The sequence below is a fragment of the Zalophus californianus genome, chromosome 11 (assembly GCF_009762305.2).
Source record: "Zalophus californianus isolate mZalCal1 chromosome 11, mZalCal1.pri.v2, whole genome shotgun sequence".
Lineage (NCBI taxonomy): Eukaryota > Metazoa > Chordata > Mammalia > Carnivora > Otariidae > Zalophus > Zalophus californianus.
The window spans coordinates 110,695,299-110,719,329 of NC_045605.1; the positions used below are offsets into that span (position 1 = coordinate 110,695,299).

At 55.3% G+C, this 24,031-nt stretch overlaps 1 protein-coding gene across 1 annotated transcript in view; it reads right to left on the reverse strand.

The window, feature by feature from the left end:
- The window catches only part of SHANK2 (SH3 and multiple ankyrin repeat domains 2), a 504,408-nt gene that overhangs the window by 408,153 nt on the left and 72,224 nt on the right, over positions 1-24,031 (reverse strand). Inside the window, 2 exon segments of the mRNA XM_027580403.2 lie at positions 2,538-2,741; positions 21,346-21,559. Coding sequence (XP_027436204.2) covers positions 2,538-2,741; positions 21,346-21,552 — 411 coding nt within the window. The 5' untranslated portion in view covers positions 21,553-21,559.

The following is a 24,031-nucleotide window of genomic DNA, read 5'->3' on the forward strand; positions in this document are numbered from 1 at the left end:
CCTCAAACACAGCGCCTCCCCGAGCCAGAAACTACACATTTCGCTCCGAGGCAGGGAGTGCCCAAGAGGAACCTACAGGTGTCAGTCTGCCTTGAACCCCAGCACCTGCAACTGATGCCCCGCCCAGGGGCCCCCACACCTTCAAGGGACACAACTGAAGGCTGGGGTTGGCACCAGGACTCGCACTCACTAAGATTCCCAGTCGAGGCATCTGCTCCGAGTCCAGCCCCAGCAGCGTCCCACCAGCTTTGGCCGGACACTCCCCGCTCCGAGACTCAGCTTCCTGATCTGTCTGTGAGCCCAGCGCCCTGGGCTGCAGTGAGCCCCTTGTCCCCCTTGTCTTCCCCCATCAGACCTCTGAGATTTCAGGAGTGCCTGGTAGTGATGTCGGGAGAGGTGGGGGCTCACTAGCTGACAAGTCTAACAGAATTCAAGTCACATGGACTTCTGGTTATAAAAATACACTAGGGCTGTGGCGCCTGGGTGGTTCAGACACTGAGCGTCTGCCTTTGGCTCGGGTCATGGTCGCAGGGTCCTGGGATCGAGCCCCGCATCGGGCTCCCTGCTCAGCGGGGAGTCTGCTTCTTCCCCTCCCTCCGCCTCCCTCTCTCTCTCTGCCTCTCATGAATAACTAAATAAAATCTTTAAAAGATATATATACTAGGGCTGCTACCGCCTCTTGGCAGGACAGGAAGTGCTCAGAGGGGGATGTCTGTTTCCAGAGTCACCAGCATTTCCAGCTCGTGGCCGCAGAGGGATGCAGGCCCTGGAAGGCAAACCCCTTCCTGCTGTTTCCTCCATGTTTCCTAAGCAGCCAACCACATTCTACCAAAATTCTCAGAGGCAAAGAGCTCACAGCCATGACTGCCCCTGAGGTGTGGAGCGCCAGGCCTGTCTCACTCTGCACCGAGGGTCCCCTGGCGGGACAGAGGCGCGGGGAGGCGGCTACGTGGAGGTACATCAGGTCTCTCACAGCAAAGGAGCTCACCAGCTCGTGCGTGGAGCACCTGGCTGGAGCCTCAAGCCCCCTGAGCAGGCACGACTCACATTCCCCCAATTTCAAAGCTGGGAACCTGAGGCCCAGAGAGGCTGGGTGGAGGACTCGGGCTGCACAGCTCCCAGGACTGGACCGAGCCCCCCGTGGGGCGATGCACACGGAGGAGCAGAGATGCTCTCCCGCACACCTCTCAGCTCGGCTCCCGGGACACAAGTGGCCAGACAGGACACGGGAGGGCGAATGCATATGCCTGCCCTTCTAGAAACAGCAGCGGCACCCTGCCCAGGTTACTGTGCATCCCCACGCCCTCCCATTCGGTTCTCGGGGGTGAGCGGGGACCGGCCAGAATCGCCTCCTCCAACAGCCTCCCGGATTAAGCGGAGGCTCTGGACGTCCTGGTCTTCTCGCCGGGCTTCACTGTCATTACAGAAATCACCAGTCCCTGAAATGAACCGTTCATTTACTGTTCCCAGTCTGTCACCTCCCACTCGAGTGTCAGCTCCGTAAGACAAGAACCCTGACACCTTGTGCCTGGTGAACATGCTTAGAAAGCGTCTGGTACCTAGGCCCCCAACAAGGGATTTTTTTCCCAATAGATACCCATTTTACGGATGAGCAAACTGAGGTCAGAACAGGGAGCCACAGGACGCCAAGTGGCACCCCGTCTTTTCCTCCACCAAAACCCCTCCCTCCGGGCTGACAACTGCTCCGTCTACATGGGGATCCCCAAATCTCAGCCTCGATGTCACTATCAGGCTTAGAAATGCGCAGATGAGATCCGGCCTTGGTCCGTGACCTCTCTGACCTCAGAATGATCTCCTCACTGCAAAGGCTGTAGAGCACACCAAGGTTGCTGAAGGGCCCACTACGCTTCCGCACGCACGGCGTCTCCCTGTCTGATGGGGCTGAGGTGAGCATCGTCACCTGCCGCTCACAGTCCCGCTGTGCAACACAAAAAAAGCCGCTTGCATGGCGGTCTCATACGTCACGGGGGAAGACCATGTGTGAACCTGGGGATGAGGCCAGCCGGGGGCCAGAGCGGCAGGGACTGGTGTCACACCATACATGGAAGTGCGTCCGGGTGCCCAGCTTGCATACTGACCCATCACACGGCAGGCCCATGGCCACGGCAGGTCTGGGCGCCCTGGTCATTCCCCTGCAAGAAGCTGGAAGTCATGCTTCGGGTCAAAGCTTAACGGGCCCTGGCCACCCCACACCCCAGGGCAGGAAGACCGAGTCGGGGAGGCAGACGCAAGCCCCATCCTGCATCCCCGGACCTGCAGGTCCCGGTGACATGAGCCTGAGTCAGACCCCTCGTGTGCACATCCCAAGATTTCTCCCCAACAGATTCATCCAATCCACAGTAAGGAACCAAAGGAGTCGGAAACTGCGGAGGTGTCTGAAATTCCCAAAACTAAGGGCCACCTCAAGACCCCAAGCTCACTTTTCATGTGGGGGTCATTTCCCAATCCAATTCAAATCTGGAGTTCCGTGAAGTCCTCCCCAGCCCCCACCCCATGTCCAGGCCACGAGGCAGTACCTCCAGGGAGGGGACGCCCTTGCCCACAGGCTGCGGGTACTCGCGCAGGAGCCGTTCCTCGTCCAGGAATTTCCCGTCCCGCCCGTTGCTGGCCGGCTGGAACAGCCCGTAGTTCAGGACGTCCTTCAGGCTCTGGGTCAAGGAGCACAGAATCCGCTGCTTCGCAACCCACACGGTGGCGTCCGGGTTAAACCGGATGCACTTCTGCAGGAAGGACAAGACACCTGGTCAGTGGCACAGCCCACGCCCACCCGGCATGTGGCCAGATATGTCCAGGTGTTTCCATCCAGGTCCTCTGCGCAGCGGGACCCCCAGCGTTCCAAGATGTCGCCTGGATGGAGACCCTGAGTAAATACAAAAGGAGAATGGCGGAGACAGAACCGTGGGCTTTGGTGGCCTTGACTCAGACCCCCGTGGCACCTGTGGTGTTTTTACTGCCTTGGGCCGCTCCTGCCCCCCGTGTGGAGCTTCTCCAATCCCAGCGCCTGTGGCAACAGGGCCGACCCCCCCCACCCACCCAACAGAGCATCTGGGGCAGCAGGTCTAGGTCGGGCCCCCACCTACACTTCTCACGAGCGTGAACTCAGGGAAGCACACTGTGATGACCGCGGCTCAAGCAAATTACAGCATGATTTAATCTTCACATTGGCGGCACGTCGACATCTCAGGTATGGACGGAGGTCTCCGCTCCTGACCTCTTGGATAGGACCGTCGGTGGCAAGCATCTGCTTGCCCACATGGACTCTGAACGTAACAGCCCTGGGACACTGAGCCCACCCCTCCCAAAGCAGAGAGGAAGGCAACAGTGAAACACAGTATGATTTAAAAATCCCATCAGTGGCCACAAGAGCAATTTTTTAAGATTTTCTTTATTTATTTTGAGAGAGAGAATGAGAGAGAGAGAGAGAGAGAGATTGAGAGAGCGAGCATGAGCTGGGTGGGGAGGGGCAGAGGGAGAGGGAGAAGCAAGCTCCCCGCTGAGCAGAGAGCCCAACATGGGGCTTGATCTCGGGACTTGGGGATCATGACCTGAGCCAAAGCCAGACGCTTAACCAACTGAGCCACCCAGGCGCCCCAAAAGCTCATTTTTCAAAACTTCAATAGTGTAGACAGAGCCTGCAAATCAATCACAAACTCTTTTCAAAAACCTAGCAGTGCCACTAAGAACCCGAAGGCCGTGCCTTGGCCACGCTCCCGGGTCCCTTCTGTGAGAGTCCACCAATAAGCCACAAAAAACATACACCAGGTCACATCCGCTTCTCACAGAGCCTTCTCGTTTTCTATTGAATTAAAATTATGTTCTATTGAATAGCCATCAGCAGGAGCTCAAGGGCTTGCTTTGTCACCGCAAAAACCTTCAGAAAGGACAGGAGGCTAGAACCAACTGTCTCCTGGGGGTTCTACACGCCCAGGGATGCAGAGGCCCTCCTCCGTGGGGCCTGAGCCTGAGCCTGAGCCTCCGGGAAGCTAGCTGCTCTCAACAATGAGGAGCGTTCAGCAGGCAGCCCAGAATCCCACCGCCCAGGAAACCTGACCCGGCAGGCATGAATGCTCCGTCTGTGCCTCGCCAGTGTCAAAGGCTGAATTCAGGGGTAACCTTGGAGCTCCTCCTGGGGCTACCAGGCTGGGTGGGGGCCAGCTGTTGGCTTCAGAGGCGCCTCATGACTGCCTGCAGCCCCGCCCAGCCCTGGCTGAGTGAGGAGAGGATCAGGAAACTTCAGCACAACAAACTAGATCTGCCCGATGCGACCAGGTGGGGCCGGGGATAACTCACCACTTTCTGTTTCGGGAGTCCCCACTGGCCTCCGGTTCCAACCACACAGACACTCAACTCAAATTCCCTTGGATACCAGCACCCTAGGAAGGCCTGGGGCCCCCGCACAGCGGCCGCAGCAAAGGGGCTATCAGCAGGTGAACACAGAGCGGAGCGCGGGCTGGGACCTGCTCCCAAGGAGACCCATGTGATTGCAGGTGATCGCGGGTGATCACAGAGTGCCCACTCCACTTTGGGCAGAGCCAGGGATGTGGAGTCTGTGTCCTGGGAGGGCCAGCCCTGCACAACGAAGAACCATCCCGCTCTAAGAAACATCAAGGCCCCATTCAGAAACTTCCAGAAGGAGCAGAAAGGCGCTTACAGCCCAACTGCTCACACTAACCTTGTGATCCTGGGCGAACCCACCAGCCCAGCAGTCCCCATTCCCAGGATGGAAATCACGGCACCTACACGTACCTAGCTCACAGGGCTGTTGTTAGGGTCAGAGAGAACGTAAATAATCCATGCCACTGGGGGATGACTGTGTCCTGCAACATGCTGACATCCTGACCACCTTTATCTGTGCATGTGATTTATGTGGAAGTAGGGTCTTGGCAGAGGTCATCAAGATGAGGTCATAACAGAGTAGGGTGGGCCCCAATCCACCATGACTGTGTCCTTACGAACAAGGGAAACTTGGACGCAGATGTGCACGTGCCACGTGAAGATGAAGGCGGAGACGGAAGTGTGCATGTACACGTCAAGGAGCGCCATGGATCACCAGCAGACCGCCAGCAGCTGGGGCAGAGGCCTGGCCCAGACGCTCCCTCCCAGCCTCAGGGAGGACCCAGCGCTGCCCACGCCCGGATCTTAGACTCCAGCCTCCGGGACCAGGAGACAATGTCTGCGGTTTAAGCCCCATCTGCAGGAGTGGGTTGCAGCGGCCCCAGGAACTAACACGCAGAAAGCTTCATCATGCCCGCCATCCTCTTGGAGGAGAGCTGAGAGGTCTGAGCACCTGGCTCCCTGGTTAGCCCTTTCCCTCCATGTACAGTGGGTGCTCCCTGCGTGCTCACAACCGCCACCAGAAAACCACAGTGCAGCCAGTACAGAAGGCACCAGACAAATCCGGCTTCCCTTGCTCACCTACCCCTCATGAACCCCCTTCCTTATGCAGCACCCTCCTTAGGCAGAGCCCACTGCAAGAACAGTCCCGACCTGGGTGATCCAATCAGGAGATGACAGCCGGAAGCCACAAAAACCACAATGAGCAAGCCAGCTCTAGGCCATGTTTCAGGCGGTGATGGGATGGAAAAGCGGAAAACAAATGTGCAACAAGCCCCCGAGGATGCCCCAAGGGAGGAGTAAGTCAGGGTGCCTGGGAGGGCACGCACACCTGGGACCCTGCCCTCGAACGAAAAGCCGCATGAGAGTCTGGGATGGACATTTCAGGTGGCAGGCTCAGCACAGGATCAGCAGGGGACAGATCTGGGAGGAGTGGCGAGTCCGGCAGGTAGAGCACCGACAATTTCCACCGTAAGTGACCTTTCTGCAGTCCACTCTCACCTGATGCAGTAGTAAGAGCAACTGGTACCATATTCCTGTCTCCCTACAGTGCAGTGAGATGGGTATTCTTCACAATCTGTTACAGGTACTCCCAGGTAAGCGACCTGCAAGAAGACTCACACAGTACCGGGGACACTGCAGAGGATGTCAGGAATCCCAGAGCCCAGCCACTGCCTTGAAAGGCTGCTTGAGGGAACACCTTTACTCCTCTAGCTTCTGGCTTCTGCACAAAGGGTCCTGTACCAGCACTGCAGCTGAGGGTCTTGCCCCTTAAGGAGCTCAGAGCCTGGTGGGAGAGGACAATGATGGTGAAGGTGATGGTGATGGTGATGGTGATGATGGTGGTGATGATGGTGGTGATGGTGATGATGGTGGTGATGATGGTGGTGATGGTGATGATGACGATGACAGTGATGAAGATGATTATGATGGTGATGATGAGGATGGTGATGATGGTGATGACCATGATAGTGTTGGTGTTGGTGTTGGTGGTGGTGGTGGTGGTGGTGGTGGTGATGATGATGGTGAAGGTGATGATGATGGTGGTGGTGGTGGTGGTGGTGGTGGTGGTGGTGGTGATGATGGTGAAGGTGGTGATGGTGGTGGTGGTGGTGGTGGTGGTGGTGGTGGTGGTGATGATGGTGAAGGTGGTGATGGTGGTGGTGGTGGTGGTGGTGGTGGTGGTGGTGGTGGTGAGGGTGATGATGGTGAAGGTGACGATGGTGGTAATGGTGATGCAGCTGTGGTTAATGTTTACTGAATCCTAATATGCCAAGAACTATACTAACTGTATTTACCTTCACCACAACCATGAATGAATAGTGTTGTCATTGTTGCTGTATATATAATTATAATTGCATAATTATGTATTTATATGTAATGAATACAATGTATGTAATGTACATTTACATTTAACAAATATGACTATTACTACTAATATAAAAACAATCATTAATATCATTATTCCCCGTTGGGGAAGCAGAGCCTCAGATTCTCACGTAATTACCCCAAAGCCACATGTCTGGAAAGTGGTGCAGATTCAGGGTGAACCCAAGTCGAGTCTGCCCGGCTCCCGAGTCCTCACGATTTAACTGATGCATTACGTCCTCTCCATACACACCTGGCCACCCTCAGATTATAAAATACTAGACAGTCACTGAGAACTTATGTTCAGCTCTCTTGTGGATCAGGGAGACACTGCCTTTGTTCCAAGGTTCCAATTACCTGTTAATTTGCCCCAATCTTGAACACTGACAGCTACAAGGGAGAAACAGTTTAATCTCCATAACAAAGGACAAAATTTGGGAGATTCTAAATAATTGTTTCCAAAGAAGTAAAATCTAGCTTCTGAGGTAGCTTTTAAAAATAGACAAAGTGACAAAGCGCTGGGCCCGCTGGTGTTGGGGAAGATGCACGGCGCATGGTGCCACGTAATGGTGATGGTGCAGTGCATGGCACCACGGACGTAAACCATGGCTGCATCTCCGGAAAAAGCAGAGGAGAGCCATGGTCTCCTGCCTACAGTCGGGCTTTGACGGCCCTCGGCAGAGCAACAAAGATTTTTACCCAGTATGAATTCACGACTGACATAAAACTGGGAACCAGCTCCTCAGCCTGACAACGGTGGAGTGGTTACTCTAACAGGGCATTAAATACAAAGGAACACGCCGACTGTGAACCTAAGCACACAGGTCAGGTTAACACACGGGGAATTAGACACCAACGGACAAATCAGTCACTCAAGTGTCCACTGTTGCTCACACGCAATCTAACAACCCGACCCATCGCAAACTGACCCCAGCCAAACCCCCATCGCAAACTGACCCCAGCCAAACCCCCATCGCAAACTGACCCCAGCCAAACCCCCATCGCAAACTGACCCCCAGCCAAACCCCCATCGCAAACTGACCCCAGCCAAACCCCCATCGCAAACTGACCCCCAGCCAAACCCCCATCGCAAACTGACCCCCAGCCAAACCCCCATCGCAAACTGACCCCAGCCAAACCCCCATCGCAAACTGACCCCAGCCAAACCCCCATCGCAAACTGACCCCCAGCCAAACCCCCATCGCAAACTGACCCCAGCCAAACCCCCATCGCAAACTGACCCCAGCCAAACCCCCATCGCAAACTGACCCCAGCCAAACCCCCATCGCAAACTGACCCCAGCCAAACCCCCAACGCAAACTGACCCCAGCCAAACCCCCATCGCAAACTGACCCCAGCCAAACCCCCCTCGCAAACTGACCCCAGCCAAACCCCCACCCTCTGCCCTATTCCCCACTCTTTCTATCCTCAGCCTCCTTCTCAATCTCAACGGTGGGACCACCTCCTATTCCAGAAACCCAGGAGATGCTCCTGACTCCTCCGTGGTCTGCAGAGGTTAACCTATGGCCTCGAATGCTTGAGCCCCCATCTGCGCCCCCACCACTGCCCAGCGGGCCCCCATCCTCTCTCACCTGGGTTACTCCAGCAGCTCCTGCACAGAGCTCACCTACATGTCTCTCAGACCCATGCCACGTCACCCCAGTCCCATCACCTGTGTCCCCTCGTGATTCAATCACTCAGATGCCTGGGGGCTCAGGGCCTGCACTCCCCCCCAGGGGACACAGGGAAGGAATGACTCTGGTCTGGACCCCACCTCCTTGTCAGGACATGTCCTGCATATCAACGCCCCCCTCTGCCCTTGCCCCAACCCCATACACATATGCACCTGCGCACGTGCACGCACGCACGCGCACGCACGCGCACACACGCACGCACGCACACATTCCAGCAATGCCAGACCACTCTCAGCAATTCTCTGGCACGCCGGCCTGGGCATGTCCTTGTGCACCTGTGCCTGCAGCTAACTGTCCCCTCCCTTCCTCACCTGCCGCCTGGAATCACTCTCACTCTTCCCAGCTGGGCCCAGGATTGACCCATTCTGGCCTCCCGCCAGGTGGAGCTCACCACTGAGTGTCCTAAACTGAACCCAGGGAGCTGGTCTGACTGCCCATGGAGCACAATCCAAGCTAATCGGCTGACCCCTGTTCCCCCCTGTCCAGCCCGTGGGTCAGCTGACCCCTGTTCCCCCCTGTCCGGCCCGTGGGTCAGCTGACCCCTACACTCCCCTGTCCGGCCCGTGGGTCAGCTGACCCCGCTCCCTCCTGTCCGGCCCGTGGATCGGCTGACCCCGTTCCCTCCTGTCCGGCCCGTGGGTCAGCTGACCCCGCTCCCTCCTGTCCGGCCCGTGGGTCGACTGACCCCTGTTCCCTCCTGTCCAGCCCGTGGGTCGGCTGACCCCGCTCCCTCCTGTCCGGCCCGTGGATCGGCTGACCCCGTTCCCTCCTGTCCGGCCCGTGGGTCAGCTGACCCCGCTCCCTCCTGTCCGGGCCGTGGATCATCTGACCCCCGTTCCCTCCTGTCCGGCCCGTGGGTCGGCTGACCCCGCTCCCTCCTGTCCGGCCCGTGGATCGGCTGACCCCGTTCCCTCCTGTCTGGCCCGTGGGTCGACTGACCCCTGTTCCCTCCTGTCCAGCCCATGGGTCGGCTGACCCCGCTCCCTCCTGTCCGGCCCATGGGTCGACTGACCCCTGTTCCCTCCTGTCCGGCCCGTGGGTCGGCTGACCCCGCTCCCTCCTGTCCGGCCCGTGGGTCGGCTGACCCTGCTCCCTCCTGTCCAGCCGGTGGGTCACGGCCTCTCCATCTTGCCGTGAGGGACAGACCAGCATGTACTTTGCCTTATGACATTTCAGTAACCATCACCCTTTGATCTCCTGGTGTGACACCCCAAATGCCGAGACATCCAGATCCACCTGAAAAAACCTCCCCAAGTGTCTGGGTTGAGCTGCGTGGCTTAAGATACAGAAAACTTTCAAGTGGATGTAATGACACCTCCAAGACCCCAATCAGAGTGGCTTCTCCCTTAGCTCCTGACGAGCAGTGCACTCGTGGCGGTAGGGTAGGGGGGACCTGTAAAATCCAACAGTGAGAGCAGCCTCTATGACCAACATCAGCCTCGGCTTAAGGATCTGCCCAGGAAGCTCCTAGAGTTCATTCAGGCCAGCTCCAGCTCTCTTCAGGTTTTCTCAGCCCCCAGAGGCCGACCCCCTACAGGGAGGCACATTCAAGCACAGGGAAACCATGCACATCTTCCTCCAGCCCCATGCGCATGACCCTACCCCAACACCCAGCCGATTAGCAGTCCTCCCTACTCCACACTACGAGCTGCAACATGAGAACAAGAGTGTGTATGTGTCCATTTCTTGGCACAGCCACACCGGAAGCTCCATAAATATTGATAGAACTGGACTGAACACAACATTCCAGAAAAAGAACACTCCCAGGTGACATAATCCAACACGAAGTAGGGTCTGGTCCGGACCACAATGAGGATGGTGGGAGCTGTCATGACCGAGGGCTTACTTTGCACCCAGGGCACTGTGAATACGGTATCTTGTTAGAATACAGCAAAGATCCGGAGAGAGCAGACTGTACCCATGTTTGCAGAGTTGTAAGCAGCACAGCTCTGGTCGGCTGGGTGGTTAACCTGAATGAAACTCCACCCTCCACTGGTAAAGCTCATGGCCAAACTCAAGTCTAAAAGGAAGACAGGGAGAGAAGCCTACTCTCAGGCTTGGTCAATGAGTTGTAGCTTTTCTGCAAGATGTGAGGCTAACAACCAAGAATACCAGGACACAAGCGAAAGAACACTGGCCTTGGAGACAGATGGAGGCAGACACCCAGTGTGGATCTGCCAAGTACACTGTGCATATCCATTTTCTAGGGCTGTCTTAACAAAAGAGCACAGATGGGGCTTAAAACACAGGCATTCATTGTCTCCCAGTCCTGGAGGCTGGAAGTCCAAGATGCATCCATGGGCAGATCTGGGTCCTCCTGAGGCCTCTCTCCTTGGTGTGTAGAAGGCTGTCCTTTCCCTGTGTCCTCACGGGGTCAGGCCTCTGTGTGTGTCTCTGTCCTGATCTCCTTTTAAGACACCATTCCTGGGGTACCTGGGTGGCTCAGTCGGTTAAAGTCTGCCTTTGGCTGGGGTCCCACGTCGGGCTCTCTGCTAGGTCGGGGAGTCTGCTTCTCCCTCTGCCCCTCCACCTACTCATGCTTTCTCTTTCTCTCTCTCTCGCTCTCTCAAAAAATAAAAGTCTTTAAAAAAAAAGATACCATTCCTATTGGATAAGGTCCCACCCGAGCAACCTCATTTTACCTTAATCATCTCTTTAAAGACCCCCCACCTCCAAATATACTCACATCCTGAGGTGCTAGGGGTTAGAACTTCTACACAGGGATTGGAGTAGAGGGACAACTCAGCCCATAACACTGCGACCATGGCCCAGTCTCTGCCTCACACTAAGCACCACATGCTCTGGGTGGGCCAGATCTGTGTTGTCAACTAACTCACACGATCCACAGAGGATCAAAAACTTGGTACTCTGGGGTCGTGTGCCCACCAATGCCCAAGTGGTCAGCCTACGAGGGCAGAAGGAGGCAGAAGCTGGACAAGACTGTTTTTTATTTGCAACAACAGGACAAGAGAATTTTATGGAAGAGAGTAAACTGCTCTCCAGATCTGTTCTGAGTCCTGTACAATGGGGGTGATGGCAGTGGTCATTCTGTGAGACCTTACAAGGGTCCGGGAGCATCTAGACAAAGCTTGAAAGAATGGTAAATATCATACTGCATAACAGATGCATTGTTATAATGCACTGTCAGAGGCCAAGGAAAGAATCATCAACAACTCAAGGCTGGACTGCACAGATACATTCGGTCCACCATCTCCAACACATCTGTTCGCTCACATTCCCCAGATGAGACTTTAATCTACTTCAATCCTTGACTTCCACCCAGAAAAAGTTAAAATCAATCAGAGGGAGAGCTGCTGAGGCATTTGGAGGTAGTGGTGCCAAGGGAACACTCCCTGCGTCACCCTGGACCAGCTCCAGGACCCAGAGCTGGAGACACAGACGCCAGGGAGAATAACCCAGCAGTATTCAGTAAGGACTCAGGATGTTTGGAAAGAAACCCAAGCTTCTGAGCACATCATTCATTGCAGAGGAGTGTGTTTCACATGTAAAGCTTCCTCTGGGTCACACTTTATGTGATTATCAGTCCTTTTATGATGCATTTTAAAAAGAGCCATCATAAACAGAACTTGCCAGGAGCCATTTTAAGGTGAATTCAGGCATGCTTGGGCCTTTAACAGCTGTTTGCATACAATCTGCAGGTTTGCACACCTCCGAAAAATACCCAACACCAAGGCAACCCAAACTGGGGCTGGGTAGGTTCCAAATGTAAGCGTCCAAAGGAAATGATGCTTTTTGCTGTGGACAAAGACCTCTCAGGCTGGAACCTGGGGCAGCAAACAGAGAAACGTTCTCCCAGCTAACACATGAAGCTTAAAATAAGGGATTTCTAGGGAAGAGGAAATGCTGGGTGACCTTGACTGAGAAGGTCAGCCTGATCTGAGGATGCTGAAGTCCAGGGGTCACGCTGGTGACTGTCGACATTTAAGCACTAATGAAGGATAAAGTGGCCATGGACTCGTATTTCCAATCAGAGTAAGAATTTTCAAACAGTAAGAGCCTCATCACCACCTGATGCTCTGTTGAAGTGGTGGGAAAACCACATGTGGTGGCTTGTTTTTAAGGGGCTAACTGGCAGTCCTCGGCCATTGTCAAGGGGACAGAACACAGAGGCACTGGCTCAGAATCCATCAGCGACTCATGCCCTCCTTGGAGGCGAGTTAATTCTCCTCTTTGGCTAGATGTTGTCGGGGCCGGGGCGGGGGGGCTCTGGAAGTAAAGTGGAGGAAGGGACATTGGGGGGGGGCGGGGAGAGGGATCACGTGGTCCTGACCCCCAACACATCTCATGTGCTCCTGGCGGTTAGGATTAGCGCTCCTGAGCCCAAAGAGGAACAAAGAAAGCTCAGAAGGGCTCCCAGACTTACACAGCTGTGAGAGGCGAGGTGCAGATCCCTGGGTCCCAGCAGCACACACAGAGCCATGGGTCAGCAGGCAGGGGCCGAGAAGTGGATGGGAGACAGGCAGGGGGCCGGTGGTAGATGTAGCACAGACACTGTAGGGTACAACCCCCCATCCATCCAGCGAGGAAGTGTGTGAAGAGAAAGGTCAAAACCGAGCGGGCAGGAGTCAGACCCAACAGGAGGAGTCACAGAGATCCGACCACAGAAGGTGCCGGAAAAGAAGCACCGCATCCTTGGGTTTAACACAGAAAATTAAATATTGATGGTTCAGGTCTTGGCACTGCCACCTTCTGGGTAATTCTTATCAGCCTGGGACACCGGGAAAGGAGGAGAGATCTGCTTCTCACCAGCGTGGCCTTTGAGCCGCAATGTTCTCAACACAATGCGGGATTTACAAAGCTTTTTTACAGAATGTATAATAATTCCAGACCAAAGCCACCTCCCCAAATGTTATTTTCTCAGAGAGATTTAAGTAGGTATTAAGTCGAGGCTTAAGCAGAAGGGCACAGCAACTCCCACATTTGTCACACGGGCTACGGAGACCCCAGCAAGCCAGGCCGGTCTCTCTCATATATAAAACATTAACCTAATACCCAACAGGAGATGCAGTGTGGAATCCTTACAACACACAAAACTGATGCTGGTTAAATAGGGTTTTTAGGGGTTTTTTGTTTTTTTAATGATGCAAATGAAAATAAAGCCCCTCTCGGCCTTCAGCCATCTGCATGTGAGATGAATAATAACCGACATGACCAAGGCTTCCCCCCTAGGCCTTCCCCTGTGTTTTAAACCCACTTACAACCCACTAGTTTCCTGATTAAAACCGTGAAGTGTAAACCACTCCATTTAAGGATAAGGAGATTGATTATCATCACCACACCACAGAGAAAATGGAGGCAGAGGGAAGTCGGGGGCCAGGCAAGAGGGGCTCTCTTTGGCCTTAGCAACCAATTAATGAAACCACAAGGAAAACCAGGTCCATGCCTTCCATCCCCCCCACCAAAAGTGATCCAAATGTGCACTACAAAGACATAGCAGGGTCACTCAAGCTAGAGGTCAAAGATCCAGATCATCTGCTTCTGTACTGCAAAAGGGATGAATGGGTGGATGGATGGAGGGAGGGATGGAGGGGTGGATGGATGGGTGGGTGGGTGGGTGGGTGGGTGGGTGGGTGGTTAGGTGGATGGGTGGTTAGGTGGATGGGTGGGTAGATGGATGAATGGGTGGCTGGCTGGCTGGATGGATGGATAGTGGATGGATGGATGGAGGGATGGATGGAGGGATGGGTGACTAAATGGATGGAGGAATGATGGATGAGTGGACAGATGGAGGGAAGGAGGAACAGAAGGATAAATGGATAACTGGTGAATGAATAATATTAAAAATATTAAAGAAAAGAAGTCTCAAAAATATACTGCCAGGGGGCGCCTGGGTGGCTCAGTCCTTAAGTGTCTGCCTTGGGCTCAGGTCATGATCCCAGGGTCCTGGGATCGAGCCCCACATCGGGCTCCCTGCTCAGCGGGAGGCCTGCTTCTCCCTCTCCCACTCCCCCTGCTTGTGTTCCCTCTCTCACTGTGTCTCTGTCAAATAAATAAATAAAATCTTTAAAAAAAATATATACTGCCAGGTGTTAAAAGTTATGAATGACATGCCCAGTATGATGCCAGGTATCTATGTTCTTTTTTACATAACACAACACTGTAGAGTGATCACTAATACATACAAACAGAGAGTGAGAGACAAGAGGGATTCACACTGAATTCATGACAGTGTTTGCCTCTGAGGAGAGGGGGCTGGGCATGAGGACAAAGGAGACTCTGACTTTATCAGGAAAATTTTAATCCTAGGATTAAAAGGTGACAAAATGCAGGGCACCTGGGTGGTTCTTGTTGGGTAAGCATCTGACTCTGGATTTTGGCTCAGGTCATGATCTAAAGGTTGTGAGATCGAGCCCTGTGTTGTGCTCTACACTGGGTGTGGAGCCTGCTTAAGACTCTCTCCCTCTCCCTCTGTGTCTCCCCCCACCTCTGCTCATGCACACGCTCTCTCTTAAAAAAAAAAAAGAGACAAAATGCTAACAGTATAAATTATTCATAATAGACACACTGGTATTGATATTATTCTTTGACCTGTCCTGTATTTTTAATTTTCTTAATGTTAAAAAAAATAAACAGCATCAAACCAAGATATAAGGCACTTCTCAGCCTCTTAGGGGCCTCCTTGGCAGGACTGGAGTCAACCCTGGGCCACACTGCAGGGACTCGAAGTTCTTGAAGGAAGAGCTTTATCACCATCATCTCCTTCAGCCCACCGGATCCTCTTGACTTTTGTTTCAGGGCAGAAAATGTGCTCAAGTCAGGGTCACGTACAAGTAATTTTCTAAGTAAGCCTGAAATCCCAAACCAGTTTCCTTTTGGTAGCGAACAAGCCGGCAGGAAAGAGCACGTTCCGAGACAGGAAGATCTAGAAACAAAATGGCAGCCTCAAAGACTGGTATATTTTTTGATGCAAGAGTTTTTCATGTCCGTGTTGCCTGGGCTACTGGATCATGTGTGAGGCCTCTAACAATGGCGTTTGAGGCACCAATGTGGTTAAGTGTTGGTCTCAGGGGAGGCAGTCAACCAAGGAAAGCATGGCTCTGCCTCCCAGTCCACACACTGCATGACTCCACCGACAGGGAATGTCCAGAGAAGGCAGATCCATAGAGACAGAAAGCAGGTGAGTGGTTGCCAGGGGCTGGGGGGCAGGGGGCTGGGGGCTAACCTCTGATGGGCAGGGGTTTCTTTCTGGGGTGGTGAAAATGTTCTAAGATTGTGGTGATGCACTTACTCACCTGGGAATTTACTAAAACCCATTGAACTGTACACTTTTAATAGGGAAATTATATCTCAATTTTTAAAAGAAATCTTTTTTTTCCCCCTGTGCTAAGAAACTATCAAGATGCAGGCATCACATTTAAGAACTTGCTGATGCAAGTGGCCACCTGGGTGGCTCAGTCGGTTAAATGTCTGTCTTCAGCTCAGGTCATGATTTCAGGGACCTGGGATCGAGCCCCGCATCGGGCTCCCTGCTCAGTGGGGAGCCTGCTTCTCCCTCTGCCCCTCCCCATACTTGCTCTCTCTATCTCTGTCTCTCTCTCTCTCAAATAAATAAATAAAATCTTAAAAAAACAACTCGCCAACACAAGTCACAAGTAAGGACCCTTCAAACAGCCAGAGCACATACTCGTGCAAGAACTACACCTGCTCCGATCTCATCGACTTGGTCATCAGGAGCCACACCACCCTGGATGCTTGCAGGAGACTCCCACCTGCTTCTACTTCCTTCCTTCCTCGAGGACCCCACCCCCCAGAGAAGCCAAGATCCCCCTTCTCAAATATTAGCCCTGAGGACACCCCACGCGGGATCAGCGGGGCAGGGGAGGCGCGCCGTGTCAGTATCGGATCTTTATCCCTGGAACAGTAAGAGCTCCTGGGGAAGGTTGACGGGACATGGTGGAACTGTGTTTACACCGCAAGCAGTCGCCTGGGGCGCTATGTGGGTTCTCCTGGTCCGGCGGGGTGGGGGGAGACGGCAGTATGGACAGCCTGGTCACAGAGATGGACAGGAGAGCCCGGGTCCGAGGGGTCCAGATGGTGCAGGACAGGACCTGGCGGTGGACTCTGGCAAGGGGGCCAGGGAAAAGGAACACTCGGGGTGACCCCAGGGTGCTGGCTTGGACAACAGAATCAGAGGCTCACAGCCAAAACGTGCAAACAACCCAAGTGGCCATCCGCTGGCCGATAGATGAACGAAATATGGTCCATCAGTGAAGTGCTCCTTGCCAATAAAAGGAAAGAAACACGGGTGGGTGAACCTCAAAACTCTTCCGCTGAGTGAAAGAAGCCAGACACGCAAGGCCACATCCTTGTACCATCCCCAGTGGTTCGGAATGCCCACAACAGGGTGACTACAGAGACAGGACGCAGGCTAGTGGGTGTCAGGGGCTAGAAGTGGGCAAGGTTGAGGGGCAGGCAGGTGGCGATGGAAGATCCCACACCCAGACGGGGGCGATGTCTGCACAACTCGGCAAACTCACTCAAAATCACTGAATAGGTATCCTTAACATGAGTGAACTTTATGGCTTGTAAATTACACCTCAATAAAGTTGTTTCTTTTTTTTTTTCCTCTTTAAGTGAACCACTAGCTGAGAGAGGGAACAGCAGTGGGAGCAGACGTGGGGGTCAGAGAGAGGAAGAGAGGGTCCGGGTATCCCATCCAGGCAACGTTGGGCTTTCAGTGAGCAGGTGTCAAGGGAGAGTGAGCTCCGCCCCCTGGATGGTAGGTCAGAGCTGGAGATGCGTCCGTGGCCATGGCCGTCCCTCACTCAGACACGTGTGGGAAGAATCCCAGTGAGCCCTAGGACTCCAGAGCTTCACCCGAGAGGTGAGTAGAAGGCAGAGAGGTCCCAGGGGAGAGCAGGGATTCTGGGGAAAAAACTCTGGTTTGGATGGGACACAAGCCCCTAGCAGAGTGGGACCAGGGAGCCAGGCATGGCCCGCCGGCGCCTCCCCCAGCGCAGCCCCCACGCCGCTCAGCCACCCAGGGCCAGGAAGCCGCGGAGAGAGCAAGGCAGGGGGATACCCGACCCACAGACCCTCTGGAAAGACAGTCCTAAGACAAACCCTTGTGGAGGGGAGCCGGGAGGTGACTTGTTCCCAGAAGCCTGGACCTCATGAACTCCTACAAGAAGACACACAGTGCTCACCTCCCGAGCGGCCAAGAGCAAGGAGTTAGCCTGTACCCACCAACGTGCTCAAATATGGAGCTTTTCAAGGCAGAAAGCCATTCCTGCCCAGGCCCTTCAGAACCTTCTCTCATGATGGGTAGTCTCTGTAGAACGAGAGGCCAACAGGGAGCAGTAGGGGCTTGATTCTCAGCTACCAAACGAGGAGAGGGGCTCAGAGATGGCCAAGACGGGTGAAGAAGTCCCAACATTCAAAGTCGCAGAAGACCTCAGATAAGACCAGATACAGTGCCGTGTCTGGGAGAAAGGTGGGGAAGGGGTTAAAACCCGGGGGAGGAGGAGGTGGGCCTCTGTGCCACTGGCATATTCTAGTTTGATCCTCAAGGATAAGTGGAAGGCCAAGGTCACTTGGAAACCAAGCATGTCTGACAGTCCATTTGGAAGCAAGTGATAGACGGCGGAGCGTCCCCACTAGCTGACGTGAGCGGTAGAGAGGAGGGCAGAGCAGGAACGCAGCAGGCCGCTGCTTTGCGGGAGGAGTTTGAGCACGTGCGAGAGAGAGAGAGAGAGAGGATGGATGAACGGCAATAAATCGTCTTTGAGGGGATCAGGATCACAGCTCAGACGCTTTTTCCTAAATGAAACACCAAAGCTGAGATACGTAATAAACGGAAGCATCGGTAAAGCAAAGGAGGAGAGAGAGGGGTCATTCTCCCGAAGCACCTGCCAGGAGGTGGCCAGTCCCTGCACCTCTGGCGACTCGTCCAGATGGGTTGTGGTGGACGTGACGGACACGGGGGATGGCGGCTGCCACCGAGCAACTCGGGGCCAAGCCCTGGGCAGGGGTGGGCGCTGGGGCTGGCGCTGTGTGCCCCCAAGGAGACCCCGTCACGGGCTCCTCCCGCCCTCCCCGGGATGGGCCACAAGGGGCGCGGTAGAGACCGGACCGCCATGCGCTCGGGGCCAGCTCTGTCCCCACTTCCCTCAAAACTATAAATAATAGAAGAACGGTAGCTTGTATTGATTTTCACACTTGCCACTCGCTTAAAAGGCCCGGTTTGCTGGCCGGTCTACACTCAACCCCACACTGAGCCCTTCGTGTGTGTGCAGCGATCCAGAGCCCCCCCTCCCGCCCCCGTGCGGTCCCCTGCACGGCCCTGTGAACCCCGACCGGGAAGGACTCTGCTCCTCAGGCTTCGAGGAGCCCTGCCAGACACTCCAGCTCAGAGGTGGAAAACTTCCTCCCACTGGAGGTGTGAGACTCAGGGCAGTAGTCACTTAGAAGAGACAGGTCCAGACCGCACCTGGCGGGGGGGGGGATGTGCCGGGGACAGCAGAGGGACAGCCTCCTGGCTCCTCGAGACACTACCTCCCCTTGGGCGGGCGGACACAGGGGTGACAGACTGGCACAGCAGGTCCCACGGCGCCTCTGGGTGGGATTCCAGGGTCCATCTCGTGTCCCCGGCTCCGGGACTCAACCTGGCAAGGACCCACATGCAGGGACAACGGCTGCTTTGTTGCCGGGGTTCATGCCCGTGGGAGTGCTGGTCTCAGCCTCCAGGGGCTTTGTTCGTCTTAACAAAGTGAAGAGAGGTGATCTTTAGAAGGTTCCGGAAACAATTATGCTCCTGAGAGTAGAGACCAAACCCCTGGTGGACCTTCATTGCTGTGGGCCTGGAGAGCAGGTGTCTGTCATTACCGGCAGGTTCCTAAAGCCTCTGGCACAGTGGACAGAACCCACCACGCCACCCGCCAGGAAGAGTGGGCCACGGGCTTCCAGACCAGCTCCCGCTACCCTATACCGGCGAGAACCCACGTCGTGGTGACTTCAACGTCCCACGCCCTTACTCGCCACCCATGGGGCATCGCAACAGCCACGACGGCAAAATGGCCTCTCTCTCCGTTGTCACTGGTGAGTGTCCTCCGGGTGTGGGCAGTGCCCGCTCTGACCAAGGAGACCGATCAAGGTAAGAGATGCTCAACAGGCACTTGCTGTCCCCCAGTCCTGGCTGTGCGCCCTGCCTGACTGGCTCACTTCACGCCCGCAGGTGGGTCCCAGGCTCGAGACCTTTCGTGCCGTTCCCCAAACACAAGGCAGACAGTGGGGGGAATGTGTGTGGCTCTGAGCCATCTCGGATGCACCCGACCCCGTGCCGTGCCTTCTGCAAGGCTGCCCATGGGCCACGTTCCCCGTGGACAACGAGCTGCAGAAACTAATCAGGCAGCGAGTGAGCACATGCAACACCAGCTTCTGGCGGGTTTGGAGGCTCCGGGCCGTGTGTCCCAGGCCACCTGCTTCTCACCGGTCCACCGGGACTGGGAGGGCATCGGTGGGGCCTCTGAGGGTGGGTGATGTTCCGTCTCCTCGTCCGATGCTGGTTACACGCTGGGCTCACTCTGTGATATGACAATGCTCCCAAGTGCTGCCCAGCTCGGGCTGTCCCACAGACTCAGAAGTAACACACGTGAGGACCTTAACCCGGCATCCGGCCCATGGAAAGCGTGTAGGAAGTCCCCAAAGGATGCACTGGCGCCGATCCGGGACCCGGGGTTTCCCGCAGAGGGACTGTATCTGCGGGACGCTCAGCATCGGGGGCAGGAGGAGATGAGGAGAGCTCGCCCACACATGGTCTGAGCAATAGACAGACAGCACTGCTGACAGCTGCCCGAGTCGGCCAGAAACAGCCCAGAAATGATGAAGATGTGCTACGGGAGAAGAGGAGAGGCGGAAACCAAACACACATTCATCCGGAGAGGATGCACCCTCGGTAAAAGAAGGAAGATCTACAAGAGGAAAAGAAGAAGCCACAAAACCTAGTAAAAAAGAAAGTTAAGAGAAAGAAAGGAAGGAAGGGAGGGAGGGAGGGAGGGATTTTCAAGACAAGTCGGCACAAGGCTGGAAATCAAACAGAAAGCCGGAATCTCAACCACAATCCAGCAGGAATTACAAGGGACAGAGCAGGATGGGTCCAAGTGAACACACCATGAAGGAATGCTCGAGAACATCACGGAAGACTACGAGGAGAGGCGCCGGGGATGAAGGCAGATACGGAGAAGCCCAAGGGTGCGTGGTTGCTGTCCCTGAAACAGAGACCCCAACCCGCAAACCGGAAGAAGGAGCAGCAGGTGAGAAAAGCTCCCAGAAACGAGGGGCCAACAGCATCTGTGGAGGGGGAGTTTTCCCAGAAGCGCGGAGCGGCCGGCACCACCAGCAAGGGCCCACAGACACCAAGCAAGCACGCAGCAGGACACATGCCAGGGCCGTGGGCAACGAGAAGCCCCGAGGGCTACCAGGGGCCAACAAAGGAAACGGCATGGGGCCCAAGCCTTGAGAGACAACTGGGAGTCAGCAGTGGGCAGCAAGGGCAAAGTCAGGCCAGACAGAGCTCATGTAGCTCAGCAAACGGGAAAGAGCTTGGGACACGGGCTCCCTGTACCACCGAGCACAGAGCCGCAGGGGAAGAGGCAGGGTCCTCCTGGGCGCCGAGGCCCCACCTACTAATGCGTCCACTGTGGGCATCTCCTCCACAAGGCTGGTCCCTGTGCCCTCGAGGCCTGGCCTCTGCCCTGCACATAATACATGCTCAGTAAGTGGACCACGGCACCAGCGGCATGCTATGAGGCAGGCAAAGGCACAGCTGATGGGAAGGAGGGCAGGGCAGGGCAGGTGCACAACGTGCGGGACGTCACCCACCAGGACAGGCCGTGCAGGAGGAGACCACAGGCATCCTCGAGCCCAAGCCACGCTGGGTACTGAGCAGAAGTGAGCGAATGGGGCCTACCGTCTGCTGCAGGTCCTGGATGAGGATGCGGATCACCAGCGTGTTGCCCTGGCTCTCCTCCGTCCTGGTGGCGCTGGGCTTCTCCGCCGTGGCCCGGATGGTGTCATAGATGGTTTCTTCTTTCGAGCTGTCCGACTCTGACCCCACGGAGTAGTCGGAGACGCTCTGGGCCATCTCGTCCTCGCTGGATGTCGGGCTGTGCGGCATGGCTGCCCTACGTGTGTAAGGAGCAGGGGGAGGAACACAACGGGGCATGTGAAAACTGCACACGGAAACCCCAGCGCTCAGGGCAGACTGGCGCCTCAGGTGCACGGTCCTGCACCTGCTGGTCTAACAGCTGGCAGGGCTACCGTGCGTGATGCACGCGCCTCTAGAGGTGGGGAGAACATGGCACCCCCAGCTGCTCCCCGGAGCCAGGACCAGGAGGCAGCCAGGGCGAGGACGGGGCCCCGTAAGCTCTGCCCCCAAGCTGGGAAACCCTGCATGCACAAGGAGCCATACCTAGCGGTGGCCACGACCACAACTTACAGGGATCCACCAAAAGGCCATGGGGGCAGTTTGAAGCCTTCCAAGGTAGGAAAAGAAGCTACCTTCTGTTTTCCTTTGAAGACAGAGCAGCAGGAGAGGAAGAAATGCAAGCTTTGGGTCAGAACGGTACCAAGTTCCTGCTTAAAACCCCTCTGCTCCAAACACAGAGCAATGATGGGTAACGTGTAAAAAGAGAACAGAAAGGCAGGGCCAGGCTCAGAAGGGAGATAGTCCCAGGGCCCAGGAGTCCGGCAGAGCCTGAAGCCATGAGCAGGCTGACTTGGGGGATCCTCAGGGGGATCCCCAGGGGTCTGTGGCAGCTGGGAGTACAGTTTCCCCACCATCAAGTCTAACAGAGATTCCCCAGCAGAGACCAGGTCAGGGCGCTGACCGTGGCTGATGGAGAACACAAAGAAGGACGTGGACATAACTCTGGGAGGGACGCTGCCCAGGGACACCCCCATCTCTGCGGGCAGGCGTCCGGGAAGGTTAGGGTAAGGGCCGGTGTGAGCTGGGGATGCCGGGGAGCTGGCAGAGGACATGCCAAAGCAACAAGTCCACTCCAACTCTGTGAAAGAGGTCAAGGCCCTGTGCATGCAGAAAGTGGGCAGGGGTGTTCCTTGCAAGAAAGGGGCCATCCTGAGCAACCAGGGATGGAGGCCACCCCGACTGCTGAGGGACTGCCCGGTTTATGGTATCCTCCCACAGAGGGCACAGCTTCGAGCAAGAATGAGTCCCCTACACATGGAGGACCCTAAAACAGAATATCCAGTGATTTCCAGGAGGGAGGGGGAGGGAGGAGCTCACCTGCACATCTGCCCAGGCTCCAGGCCCAGCAGGTGCTTGGGTGAGCATCCCCTGCTCTTGTGGTTCATGAGCAGGGGAGGCTCAGAAAAGTCCCGGGGGGGGGGGGGGGGGCAGGGCACGGTTCACCCAGCGACAATTCTGTGTTCATCGTGAGAAAACGGACACCCACTGTTTATTTCCAGAGTTCTGTTTAACGACAGCAAACGCACGCTGGAGCTAGAAGCATCCCACCGCTCTGCCCCGCAGGGCCAGTCCTGGGGTGCCGGCAGCCACCAGGGATGCTCCCATCTCCATCCCAGACTTTCCTGGGGTCACCAGACACCCAGGTGCACACAAAGCCTAACAAAGCAAAGGAGCTACTCCAGAAATGCACGCCCTCCCCAGGGGAAGGGCAAGACCATGACTGGGGTCAGGGACTCCCTTCCTGCCGAGAGGATCTGCACCGTCTCTGGGGAAGGGGCCAAGATCATGGGGCCCACAGAGAGTTTTGTTTGGCCTGCACAGGGTTTTAAATGTCTAACCTAAAGATTCCATACGCAAATCCAGATTTCTGGTGTATGGTGACCATCAGAAGGCTCTGCCCCGTGACACCCAGGGGCAGGGACAAACTCCAGCAAGCCCCCCACAACCGCCCCTTCACGAGCATGCCCTCTCCAGGTCCACCTCAGGCTCTCCTCCCTGACATCAGTCACCTTCCTGGTCCTCCTGCCTTGAGTGTGAGAGCCTGACAACAGATCCATCCGTTCACTCATGCTAGCCTCTGTGCCCTTCTGGACCCCCCACAAGACCAGACATTTGACTGGTTTGACTGGCCCGGTGACCAGTCAGGAGTCTCAAAGAGCAGATCATCCAAATCACCCAGGAAGATTTTATTTTTTTTCAATTAAAATTTCCAAAGCTAACCCCCGTGTGCTTAGGAATTAAGATTTCAGAGCCAATGTGTCTTTTCCGTATTCACTGCCAGACGCCTTTGTGAGCTCAGCTTCATGCCTTCCCAACCACAGGAGTGCAAAATGTGGTGAGGGACAAGACAGCGGTGGCTGGGGACAGGATCTGGGTGCTCCCGGCTCCACCCTAGCAGGGTCCCCACCTGCCTGGCTGCGACGGCTAGCGACGACATGCTCCTTCTTGCCTTTACCATCTACCCGTGGAAAAATAAGTGCCGGGCGTAGTTACACGGCATAGGGTAGGCACAGACTTTGTAACATATGATACAGTAACAGCTATCATACAAAAATAATATAACAGTGTACAATCATTTCTATACTGCGTCTAATTATAACATGTTAAAACAAATAACGTAAACATTCACGTGTAAATATGTTAAAGAATCGCATACATGTAATTATCT